General features: G+C 49.0%; 1 protein-coding gene across 9 annotated transcripts in view; it reads right to left on the bottom strand.

Moving 5' to 3' along the window:
• The window catches only part of FRMD4A (FERM domain containing 4A), a 622361-nt gene that overhangs the window by 87377 nt on the left and 521640 nt on the right, over positions 1-13344 (bottom strand). For all 9 annotated transcript variants that reach the window (XM_047739601.1, XM_047739605.1, XM_047739603.1 and 6 more), the window contains exons 8-10: positions 8186-8269; positions 2737-2802; positions 2446-2503 (exon numbers count right to left, since the gene is read on the bottom strand). In XM_047739601.1, the coding sequence (XP_047595557.1) occupies positions 2446-2503; positions 2737-2802; positions 8186-8269 (208 nt within the window). The remainder of the gene's footprint in view (positions 1-2445; positions 2504-2736; positions 2803-8185; positions 8270-13344) is intronic.

Below are 13344 nucleotides of genomic sequence, written 5' to 3'. Positions count from 1 at the left end.
GCTTGTGCTTGTACACACGTTCTCTCTCTCTCTCTCTCTCTCTCTCGCAAAAATAAATAAATAAGGTCTTTAAAAAAAAAAGTCAAAGCAAAGGGTTTACCCTGCTCTACGCAGGACCCATGCTATCCCTCCAGCAGGCCAACGGCAGAGACCACCATGTGGTCCTTCCTGCTTACCTTAAGAGATCTGCTGGACTGAGGGACTCACGCTGTCAGACAAAAGTAACAAAATCCAAGCCTAGACCTTCCGAGACCGGAATTAGAAACACCAAGTCCCTCTCTTTATTCTTCTAACAGAGACCTCTTGCCACCAGATTATAAACTGGGATCCTACATTCAGGTCGGGAAGACTCTGAGATGTTAATTAGAGCTCCCACACACTAGGACCCCAGTGGGCATAGGAAGCAGCCTTCCCCTACATTTGTCCTAATTGCCACACCCTTAAATAACTTAGGTCACCCCACTGAAGATGTCTTAACAACTCAAAATTGGCTTCATGCTTTGCAAATACTCACAAGTTATCTCAAGGTAGGCACAAAGAAAGGGCAAGGAAATACATTTGGAATTTTCAGAAAAGTTTTAGGCTATAGGATTTCCTACAAATTTTTTTAAAGGTATAAAACGTCTGTCTCTGGAAAGTGTCTGTGTGTCCTGCAACAGTTCCGGAGAGCAGCCTAAGGCTGGGATTCAAGGCCACCGCGGCTCTGGGGGTACAGGTGCGGGCGGTCACCATGCCACAGAACACAGCCTCTGTGAAATCACAAGGCCTCTGACCGGCGAGGCTGGAGACGGCGGGTGCGGGCTTGCTTGGACTCCTGTGCTCTTGCTCCCAGTAAGTAGGAGTGCAGTTGTGGAGGCCTGAGGATTCCGAGCCAAACACGCATGCGCTTCTGGTGCTCTGACCATCACAGGGTCTGCTTCTGCTCTCACAGACTGCAAAAGAGCCTGTTTCTCAAGTTTTATTGTAAGGCAGAGAGCATATACATCAGAAGCTATCTTTCTGTCAGGCTCCGGGGCTGACAAAGAGAAGGGACACGGGTTTACACAAGTAAAAGACCGGATGGTGTCTCTGCTCAAAGATTTCCACTCTGTCTACAGTCTAACACCCACCCGGACTGTCCTCCAGCATCTAGGAGACTCTGGTGGGGGAAGCTGGAGAGGCAAATCTCATAATCTCTCTCTAAGTCTGAGCGATGGAGGTGAGATCAAATGACGATCAAACGGTGAAGGAGAGAACCTAGTCCAGGCCATTCCTCCTTAGCTCTCTAGAAAGCAGACCAGTTTGCCACACATGCCCCTGAGAGACAGACTCGCTGACTGACTTCTGTGAAAGGCCTCTTGTAACACAATGGGTGTCCCAGCGTCTGCCTCATAACTGGGCTCCATGAGTCGAGTTCTGACATTTGTTTCCGTCGCGGGAGTGTACCTTCAACCACCTGGTTCAACTCTCAATAAACAATCGCTCAGTAAATACCTAACTGAGCGTCTACGACGTGTCAGGCACTAATAGCGGGTTCCAGCAACATGGAACAGAAGGCGACACACAGTCTGGGCCACCAGAAGGCTACAGGTTGGTGGGAGATACAGGCATTTGAATATGTACCAAGGACCCGCAAAGTGCTGTGTGGGCTGCCATGAGTGACGCAACGATACGTGAAACACAGAACACATTCTGGCCCAAAGGAATGAAAAATACAGCTGGATAGAAACATGGGGAAAGAAACTGGCCAATGAGCAAGAGAATCTCCGGTTGGCTGGGGGAAGTGTCTTGCATTCAGGAGTGCTGTCCCTTCTTTTGGCTGGACTTGGGCCAGGACTTACACTTTTTCATGGTGGGGTAAGTGAAGGGAGGAAAACGATCCTTTCTCATCATCGATAAGGCCCACTAGCACCTTGTATCTGAGTTCAGGGAAGGGATCCCAGGCAGGGGCATTATAGATAAAATTAACGAGTTTGGAAGAGGGTCCACGTTCCACTGGACTTCACAATATTTAAGACAACAAGATCTGTCTTCTTAAATAGCCATGTACTCGCTCTGTCAGCCTCTCATGCCAGCCCTCCTCCAAAATTGCCTATGTGGCATCTGACCACCAAGAAAAACACTGCGGACCCTGCCTAACGTTTTTATTCCCTACAGTGCATTGCCTTTACATGGAATCGTCCCAGCTCTGAAGTCCCGACCTCCCAGGGTTCTTCTGAGTATAAAAGGTAGTGGCAATTGATTATACCCACTTTACAGGAGGTAACATGAGTTTTGAAGAGAAATTGCATCAATTCTTCCTACATGGAGGACTTCCTACATGGAGGACTCCCCCAGCACATAACCATCCTGACCTAGGCCTCCACCACACACCACCCCCAGCCCCCCAACACATCTTCAGTAAGATTAAAAAGGAAAAAAGTGAGAGGGGCTTGTATTTTTGGGGAGGGCAGTCTTGGCACTTACCTTCACTGCGTAATAGTGAACGCCGTAGGTCGGGAGAGACTCCACGATGCTCATGTAGCTGGGAAGAGAGACAGAGACACACACACGAGCGTGGTTATTCGGCAGAACTGGAACCATATACGTGTGTGTGCGTGTGACAAAACTCTCAGAGTGAAGATTTACTTGAGAACGACCCTGGACCATCACCCCCGCCCCAAGATTGGTCTTTGTGAGCAGAACTGAACAGCCGTGACACATGCTATGTGAACACACACAGACACAACCTCACGGGCACTGGGACGGGCCACTTACTTTACAATTGCTTGACCTCTGGTCTGGCCATTCAGTTTCTTGTAGTGTTCAATTACTCGATCCTCGCTAGAATTATAAGACAAACACTCTTGTTATATATTGTCCCTAGGTCCCCGGCCAGCACCCTGCTAAAAGAGATACTTCTTCCGAGCCTGAGCCATCTCAAGAGGAGCTCCAAGGAGCCAACAGCTCCTGGAGAAATGATTTGTCCTGCTTGGCATTTCTGAACTCAACCTGTGAGGTACCTTGGGCTACAGGTTCCCTTGGGGTCAGCTCCATGCAAGAAATGCTACCATGGGAGGTGAGGAAGCAGCAGTGAGCATGCGTGTCACTGGAGAGGGGCGCAGACTGGGGACAGGAGGGAGACCGGCTGGCGGGGGATCAGGGCGGGGAGGCTCTGGCTAAATGCCCACATGTCTTCATGGTCCTCCTCACCGCCCAAATCCTGTGTGCACATGGCCTGCACAGATGTTGACTTCAACAGAATGCCCACGGCTTCCCTATCATGAATCAGTGGTCAGGGCTGAGGGCTTCCAAGGAGGATGGGAAAGTTCTGGAATCTAGACCTGGCTAACACAAACCATGAGACAAAAGCCCAGAGAAGTACTGGGAAACAAGCCAGCTACCAGAAGTGAGCTGGGAACTCCTTGATCTCCTGAAGTCTTCCTTCTAAAACAAGAGACCAGCTCGTGCCTTAGGAGACACTGGCCAGCCAAACCGTTCTTTGACAGGGCAGAGGGCATGAAGGGACTCTGGGAAGTGACTCCGGTGCCCAGGGGGCTATGGCTGCTGTCTTTGGAAGCACAGAACCAACCTGGGAGTCACAGGGGAAGCACATCCCACCTGCTGGAGAGTCAAGTTCAAAAGACTGGGCCTCTGTGACCTGGCCATACCACCTGGAGCCCCATTTCTCCACCTTCTGTCTTACGCCTCCCTCACCTCAGGCCCAGACCTCTAGGACAGGACGCAGCCCTGGGGAAGAACCCCAGAGACCTCGCTGGTTGGCCTTCATCATCTCTTATTTAGTATCCCAGAGCCGATCGAAAGCTTTTCCTGACAACCATTTTTTTTTTTTAAAGGAGAAAAGAGGGCGCCTGGGTGGCTCAGTTGGTTAAGCAACTGCCTTCAGCTCAGGTCATGATCCCGGAGTTCCGGGATTGAGTCCCACATCGGGCTCCCAGCTCTGTGGGGAGTCTGCTTCTCCCTCTGACCTTCTCCCATCTCATGCTCTCTCTCTCTCTTTCTCTCTCTCTCAAATAAATAAATAAAATCTTAAAAAAATATATTTAAGAAAAATAAAGGAAAAAAGAAAGGCCATTTCTTGGTGGTAACGTGTCCTATATGTTTACTAACTACTACTACTTGGGGGTCATTTACTGATTTTCCAGTTATTATCTTTTTTTTTTTTTTTTAAAGATTTTTATTTATTTATTTGACAGACCACAAGTAGGCAGAGAGGCAGGCAGAGAGAGAGAGGAGGAAGCAGGCGCCCCACTGAGCAGAGAGCCCGTTGCGGGGCTCAATCCCAGGATCCTGGGATCATGACCTGAGCCGAAGGCAGAGGCTTTTTTAACCCACTGAGCCACCCAGGTGCCCCTCCAGTTATTATCTTAATCTTTAATGGCTATCTCTTCATTTTAGTACTCTGAAATCTGTGTGTGTATTTTTGATCATCTGACTCGTCACAAGCGAGTGTCCTTACAAACACCCAGAAGAGGAACTGGCACGCTACAGGAGCCCTGCTCTCGTTGGAGAGTCACTAGGATGGGCTCTGGACACCTTCTCTTCAGGAAGGTGCAGAGGCAGCTCTGTTTCTCCTCGGCTGCCGGGCAACCCTGGATGCTCTTCTCAGAGTGAGAAAGCCCCCTCCTGAGAGAATTCTCCAGCAGCGTCCTGCCCGGGGAGGACCCCACCCCACCAGACCTTAGGGGTCATGTCAAGACATTCCGGGGCTTGCTCGCCTAGCTTGTTCCCTCTCACTCACTGAATCAACGACTGCCGTGGCATGTTTCCCACCACAGACAGGATCTAGCATTCTGTGAGGTCAGCTCTTGGATCCAAGCTCAAGCAACTCAGGGTAGATCTGAGCCGCTTCCCTTCCGAGCTCTGGGAGGGAGGACCCTGGGGCTGGGCTGGGGAGATGGAAATCAATGTAGTGCTGTGGCTGTGAACACAGGCGAGGCTCAGTACAATGAATGTCAGAAAACACCTGCAAGCAGCTGTTCCACAGCTTCCCAACTAAGTGTCTTCTCAGCACCCAACAGCTGCAGGGCTCTGCCAGCCCCACGGCTCCCCGGGTCTCCTGCTGCCCGAGGCCATCAGTGAGGGCACAATATCTAACTTCTCCTTCCTCAGCTTTCCCCACTTCTTTGGGCCCAACTGAAACGCGTGGGCCCATGCTGTGATTACACACGCATCGCCAACTGTGAACCCGCCCTGCCCCCAGCCCCGCCCCTTCTTCCTCTGGAATTTACGAGATGGCTCCAGTGCACGCGATTTGCCAAGTTTCCCAGCAACCCCAGAGCTGTGGTAGAGGCTCCATGGAAAAACTATTAAAAAAAAAAAAAATGCACCAACCGGAGTAAATAGAATCCCAAAACACTAATTGGAGGATACTGTGGTGCATGAAGGAAAAAGACAGGTGATTAAGGCTGACTGTGACTCGCCATAGCCATAGTCGTTCAGTGAGATCATCTCTCTGCAGGCAAGGAGCCCAGGAAATGCATGGGGGATTAAGAGGAAACATGGGGATGATGATAAGGTTTCCCATCTTGGAGGAGCCATCTCCCGCAGTGGGCAGTGACTTTGGAGTAAAGGCTGGTGCCTCCGCAAAGCCGCTCTGGTGTGGTGTGGAGGCTGGGGCGTCCAGCATTTGCCAGCTCGGCCCCGGAGAGAATCCAGGTCAGAGCCCTCATACTGCTCTGTTCCATGGCCCTGGGCACATATTTCTAACCTCTGCCTCAGATGTCTCCCGATTGGGAAGTCCCATGGAGTGGAAGTCCAAGCTTGTTACACGCTTGGGGAAAATTAGCAGAAAGGATTACTTCATAGTTACTCAGCATTGCTATGTACCTTTCACTATTTGTTAATTGTGTCAAGTGACTTCTTACTTCTGCTCTTAATCACAGTCTGGATTGGGTTGGTAGGGTTAATTGTTTTATAGATGGGAAATTGAGGCAGCAGGGAAATAATTCAAGCCTCCCTGAGCTGTCATTACCCCACCGTTCAGAAACGTGGCTGGGATTCTCAAACCCACTGCCTCGCTCTGGAGGCTGTCACTAGTGAGCATGGGCGCCCTACGGCTTATTCCGGCCTGACGGTTGTCTGCCACATCCGAGAAGGCCAGCAAGAGCAGGAGACCCGGAAGAACTGCAGATCTGTGTCCTCCTTTAGGGGATGATCAGGGCTGCAGGCAGCTGGGTAGAGACTGTGATGCCAGGGCGAGTGAGGGTCTGCTCCACTAACCAGGGGTCATGTTAATCACTGAGATGCATGAGCTGGGACTGAGGGACGTCTTTGAACATGTTTGGCTGCCAGCTCTATGAACCATGAACATCATTATCTCTTCCTGAAATCTCTGCTTTTCTAAAAACCCAAATAAGTAAGTTGGAATACGAAAGCAAACTACAACTAGCCAACCACAGTGAAATAAGGTGTTTTTTAGCAAGGAATCAACGGGAAGGTCCACACTGCCTGTATGTAGCTGGGCTGTGGAGCCTGGGGGCACCCGCTTCAAAAATGGCCCCCCTCCCCATTTCTGCATCCTCTCTGTGATGTGTACACAGTGGCTGCGTGTCTCTGGGTCTAAAATGAGGCCCAGGGAAGGTGCCAGCCAGGTCAGAGAGACGGAGGAATGCTCTGGCAAGATAGGTACAGATGTGGGTAAAGATGTTCGTGTTGACACAGGAGAAGACAGGAACATGAAGGAAGTCATTTCTGTAATAGTAATAACGTGTGAGCAAGGAGCCGACTGCAGAGATAATTAAAGAGAAATCCAGAAAGAGAGGAGAGAGAGGGAGACAGTGAGGGAGAGAGAGGGAGATTGAGAGAGAAGGAGCAGGTAAGCACAGGGTGTAGAAAGTGTCTGGCAACAACTGAATGAGGATATGGTTGAGGGCTGGTTTAGGCTAAAAGTGACCTTGACCCCAAACAACCCAGCAACCTCAGAGCCCCCAGATGGCAAATACATCTCCTTCGTGGAGGAACTACTGGTCTCAGAGTCATATTCTTGTATCTAGCTCTTTCACTACTAGTTCCCTAAACATGAACAGCTGGGAGGAAGGTGGTGGGACAGAGAAGATGAGGCCCAGGGAGCACAGGGGACCGGGAGAGGACAACAGGGCTCCAGGAATAAGGGAACAGGAGTGTCATCTGTTGGTGTTCCCACATGCAGACAGCGAGGCTGGAAGGAGGCGAGCAGACACATGCACAGTCTCAGGTTAAACAGATTCTGTTCTGGAGGGCAGATTACCATTATACAAAGCTATGACATATTGACACCTATGTTAGCAAAGGACAAATGGAGGAGAGGAGAAATGACTTCTGGACTGGAGTCTCACTGGGCTAATACCCTCTGCATCAAAGCTAGCCCCATCCCAGCCAAAGGGTCTCTCAGAGTCACGTGCATGGCTGAGCCATGAGCGTGCCAACTGCAAACGTATCCACACATGATGACGTGTTAGTAATCCATACATTGTGTAAAGCAGAGTAAAGAAGTGCTTAGAAGAGTCACATGGTACAATTGATCGGGATTAACCTGTTTTGTGATTTTTGTTTTACTGTTATTGTTTATAAAAGCAGTCAACGCTTGCTGTGAGGGAGGCAGAAGGGACATGGGGACGGGGCCTTCTGGGTGTCAGGGGACGATGGCCAGGGCCCGTGCACACAGCACTATTTGCACACACCACCCAGGAATGCAGGCCCCACTCCACTGTGACCAGAACTGCAAGCCAGGACCCTTTCGCATGCCCGTTTTGGTCAGAATCAGTAATTCAGGGCCTGACAGACGAACTTGGGCATAATGCTACATGGCAGCCAACTCAGGAGATGTGAATCACTGGGGGAAATATCAAAGAATCAATCTCTCTCTTCTGCGAAGGAAAAAAAAAACCCCATAGTTCTTCCACATCTCAAAACCTCACACATCCTGTCATCAAATGACAAGGATTCCAGAACGAAACTCGAGCAGCACATGAAAGGGTCTCCAAGGAGGCAAACCATCCAAAGTGAAATTTTAGAAGGTTTTTTTTTTTCTCTTGTTAAAGAAAATAGAAAAAGGAGGTCTCACGCAAACCATGGCGTCTAAATATGTGCGGGAAATGGTTTGACCAGGGCCCAAGCAGCTCAGACAAGATGGAGTCAGTTGGGCTGGGGTCCAGCTTGACCCTCGGCAACCCCGAGCCCCCTGCGGGCTCACTCCTGAGGGGTGTGTGGAGAGGGCGCAGCTTACCAGTAGGCCAGGGAAGGGTGCTCCTTTAGGGCTTGAGTGGGAAGCGCTGGCAGCTTCTTCAAGTCACTCCTCACCACCTCATTGCTGGAAGAAAGAAAGAGGACAGAAATAATGCCAAGGAATGGCTCGCCCTCCATCTGAGAAAGCCGCCGTGCTCTGGGATCTGACCCGACCCAGGAGCCTTGGCCGAGACACCCCACATCTGCTCCCTTTGAATGAAAAGTGGGAGGGAGGAAGGGGTGCTCCCTTTTAATCAGTTTATTTAATAAAGAGGAAAGAGGACACAGGGTGGAGAGCCCAGCGGCCCTCCCCTCTGGGGCATGGAACAGGGCAGAGCAGAGCACTCACAGGTGGCCGGTACACAGAGAGGGACACAGACCCAGTGCCCCCGTGAGCACAAATTTGGGAGGAAAAGGGTCACCAGGGTCCCTTAAGCTCTCAGGAGGAGCTCCCAGAGATCCGTCAGGGGCTCAAGGGCCTCCGAAAATGGACCGCTTCTCCTTGAGAGCTGTTTCCCTTGCTGACACACAACGCTGGTTTTCGTTGCTTGGACTGACCACACGCGGAAAACTGTTGTCCAAAATATGACAAGTAAATAACTTTCACTTTTGACAAGGCCTGGAAATAACTCTGAGAGCGGGAAGGGATTATCTGGTCCTTGTAGGAGGTCCTGGCACCAGAAATCCTTTTCCCCACAGACTCACATGTTTGAGTGATACTTTCCCCCACAGACTCACAGGTTTGAAGGATACTAAAAACTCCTCTGGGTTTCAACCAGGGCTCTTCAGAGCCTTGACTCCTCTCCGCATACTCAGCAGCCCTCTGGCCCTGCTGGGCCGGTGCATTTGCTGTTTGTACCCACTCTTTACCTCCAGAGGCAATCACTGGCCTCCTGCTTGGGATGGTTTTGGTATTTAGAGATCCAGCAAGCATCTCATGGCCCCTGCAGAGCTAGCAGATGCGCACCCTACGGAGCCTGCCTTGATCCTTGGTTCTAACTTTTGTGCACCTCACACAAAGCAAAGCAGAGTTTAGTCACTGGGATGCTGGGCAATAACATCAGAAGAGCAATGAATTAGGAGCTCGGTGAGCAGAGATGAAGGAAGGAGCAGCACAGTCACAGATGGGGAGCGCCTGCCGCATCTGGACAGCAAACACACCAACACCCACGCTGCTCACGGATCACCCTCCACGATCACCCACCGGCCGGAAAAGCCGTCCTCGCCAACGAATCAGCAGCTCTTCTCTGGATGCCACATGGCACGAGGCAAAACCACTCCAACACTCTGAGTTCATCAACATGGCCACAAGGAGACACACGGGTGTTGGCTGATGACACAGCCGTTCTCGGAAAGGGTGTTTCCCAAGTGGAGTGAGAAACGGTGTCGGCGCTGTTGTGAGTCCTGGCTTAGAACCAACCCGCCAGAAGGCTCAGCTTGCTACCGTTTGAATCAATAAATCCAAGTATTTCAACTGTTATCACCTAGGTGTTAAGGCAAGGATTTACCAATCATTAAGAAGCTGAAGGTAGCTGGGGAGCCCCCACTCTATGGATGGTAGCGTAGGGGTGCGAACATGACAGACCACAGTCCTCATCGGAGAGGTGCTCACGCGTTAGCGGGCAGCTATGACGTGCAAACAGAGAGATAACTGAATGCCAGGGCAGCGTCTCATCGCGTTGACTCAAACAACGAATTCAGTAGCTCAGAGGAAAGAAAGACCCTGGGCTCTTGGGGAAGAGCAAGCTTTGGGGCAGCGTGTGCAGGAAGAAAGGACAGGAATATAATTTTCTCCTCGATGGGACGCAGCAGAGTGTGGCAGCAGGTACACTGAGCCAGAAAGATGGATTGGAGTTGGGGGAGGGGTAGAGCCGAGGGGAGAAAAGGCCAACTGAAAGGCAGATTAGGCACGGAACTGTGAGGACCTTTCAAACCAGGCTCAGGGAGTTCAAACGCACCCAGTAGGCTATGGTCAGCCACTGGAGGATTTCAAACAGCGAAGCTCCCCATGTTTGGGGTTGTTTAATTCCCAAGCAGGGTTTGGAATTTTTACTCGCACGCTTTAAAGGCATAGTGTAAGCAAATACTCAGTTCGCCAAACTCTGGAGAGCCCACAATGATGAATCTCTGGGTCTTTCTTCTCCCCTGTTTAACGACAAGCACCCTGAAAAGGGATTTGAGTCGCTGTAAATATCAGAAAAGCACTCTTCGGGGATGAATTTTACTGGCTGAAGCAGTGGGAGAAGCAGCAAAGCTGAAGCTGAAGTTTGGGTTTACTCACACTCATCCCACTTAGAGTATATTTGGAGAAGGAAGGAGCTCGAGGAGGAAGGGATTGTCTTACCCACCAAGCACTAGTTTGTTGGCAAACAAGTTTCCCCGATGACAATCACAGGCTTGACTTCCTCGCTGGAGCCTGCAGTGGCTTCCCCAGCTCTCCCCCAGGGCAAGGTTACACAGACAAATAGAAGGAGAAATCACTAAGGCGTGAAGCCCGTCCAAATCCATTACATTCTGGAAGGGATCCATGACTCTTAATCCTTCCCAGAGGACAACTGCGTAGAAATGTTCTATTTGCCTTTCTGCTGTCTGTAAACATCTGCACTAACTTAGAGGGGGTCAGCCCCGTGGAATGATCTGGCCCTGCTCTGTGGCCGCGTTATCACACAGTTGCCCTGATGGGAGACCTGGCTGCCCCATCTCCAGAGGCGTGAGAAGCTAAAACCTAATGAATATGCTAGAAGTTCTCAGCTTCCTCTCTCAGGGTCTTCTACTTACTTGGACGTTTCCCCCAGAGTTCAGTGCACCTGATAAATGCTAACTTAGAAGATAAATGCTAACTTAGAGTCATTTGCTAAACTGAGAAACAGAATTTTTTTTTATTTTCAACATTAACCAGATTTTTTTTTTAAGATTTTGTTTATTTATTGATGGGGTGGGGGTAAGTACAAGCGGGCAGGGGGCAGGCAGAGGGAGAGGGAGAAGCAGACTCCCTACCAAGCAGGGAGCCCGATGTGGTGCTCGATCCCAGGACCCTGGAATCATGACCTGAGCTGAAGGCAGACGCTTAACCAACTGAGCTGCGCAGGTGCCCCCATTAACCAGCTTCTATTAGAAACTTTTAGCTAGTTATTAATGTTACCAGCAAAAAAGTGGACTCCCGATCCTGCTCCAGTCTTTGGTTTAGGGGTTTTTGAGACAATGTGTCTCTCTTCTACCACTTACACTGGTCATCAAACATAGGAAGTTTGAATGATCTACTAAGAAAACTTTCTAAGATAGGAAACATCAAACGGGGAATTTGCCGCGAATAACAGCAACAACAAATTTAACTAAGACACCATAAAGCCAAGGAAGCAAAAATCAAGTTGCAGAGCAAAATTAGCAAAATCTACACAGTTTTGTTTTCTTTCAAAAAATGAGGAAATGCTTTTTCAGGAGATTCTCCTTGGGTTAAACGAGACATGCATAATTTGCGGGACAAATCTGGGGCGAAGAGAACATGTTTAGCGCGGCAGAATCCTGCAGGGTTTCTGACACACACACTTCTCAAACACTAAAGGGCACTAAACCCCGAATGTCAAACCAGGATAGCAGGGAACACTTCCCTGAAATTCAGAAAAGGCAACACGATGCTAGCGTCACACTAATGCCTCCATGTTTTATGAGCCCATCATGAAAGTCAAGTTCCCCAGCAAGATGGATTTCATAAGTAAAAGAGTATTACAGTTCCTCGTGATCCACAATTCCCAAACTGAAAATCTCTAAGAAACATTTCTTAACCCACTTGGTGGCAAACGTAAACTTTTCACATGAGGCAATGTCTGACCTTTCTCTGTTCTACTTGGCGCGATTATCCATCCATGTTCTGGTGCAGGCACAGTAAGAGATGGGGCTCCAGGTGCCATCCCAGACCCCGACACGGTGTGCAGGACTTCCCCAGATCACCTGTCTAAAACCTACACATTTCTGAATTTGGAAACACAGGGACTAAAGTTTCAGACATGCACTGTGGGTCTTGACAACTTTATTCCATGGTACAATGAACCTAGAAAACTCTGAGCTGGATTAATAAGGAAAGCTATGTATTTTTTCTTCTTTGCTGATCTTTAAAAGCCATACAGCAGGGGCACCTGGGGGGCTCAGTCTGCTAAGCATCTGCCTTTGGCTAAGATCATGATCACAGTGTCCTCGTTCAGTGGAGGGTCTGCCTCTCCTCCTCCATCTGCCTCTCCCCCAGCTCATGCTCTCTCTCTCTCTAAAATCTTTAAAAAATGCAGGAAACTATTCCTTTCTTTCCTTTTCGTTTCTCCCTCTTCTTTATTTTGTGAAACAAGTTCAAGTTCATGTTGCCAGACACTTGCTGATCTCCTCCCTATCACCTACTTTTTGTGGGGGTGGTGTGCAGGGAGGGCTCGCAAAGCTGCTAGCTGGGATATTGTCTGTAAAGCTTCTCTTGGCAATTGTGTGACCATCTGCAGACAAAGGGAAGCACCTGGGCACCCACCTGGGACTTCTCCAGCATGGGATTCTAGATTCTGGGCATGGATCATGGATAAACAGGCCACACTACACAGAGGGGCAAAATTACAAACATTTATGAATTATGTGGTTTTATTTCTGATGCTAAGTGTTAATTTATCTCAGTAAAGATTTTTTTTCTTCATTGGTGAGTTTGGTTCCCTAGGGTGATACATTTATTTTGCGAGTTTCTAACATGTTGTAAATTTGTAACATTCAAAACAAATTTTTAAAATTTTTTCTAAGTCTGTAATTGAAGACCATAATCTTACCCAAATAGCACAAGAAGAAGCAATTTGTTACATCACCCTTTAGAGTGGGAATCTTAATTTTGAAAAACTGACATAGTGTTAAAGCCATGAGCTGCTGTGTTATTCACAAGGTCAACACGAAATAGGATACTGACATTACATAAAGGCTTCACAAAAGAGACAGCTGTCATAATAAAATATCTCCTCCTTACTTTATATCTAAACCATTCCCATAGGATTTGAAGGCTATCACCCTGCAAAATACCCTATCTGAATACTTTTCTACGCTCAGAAAATATGAATTACACACTTGAAAAGCTCAGTAAAATGGATTTTTATGCAAAAACAAAGATTTCTGTAACAATGTATAACTTTTCCTTGAACACTT

This window comes from Lutra lutra, chromosome 8, assembly GCF_902655055.1.
Source record: "Lutra lutra chromosome 8, mLutLut1.2, whole genome shotgun sequence".
NCBI lineage: Eukaryota > Metazoa > Chordata > Mammalia > Carnivora > Mustelidae > Lutra > Lutra lutra.
The sequence above is the reverse complement of the archived record's forward strand: the minus strand, read 5'-3'. Positions and strand labels throughout refer to the sequence as shown.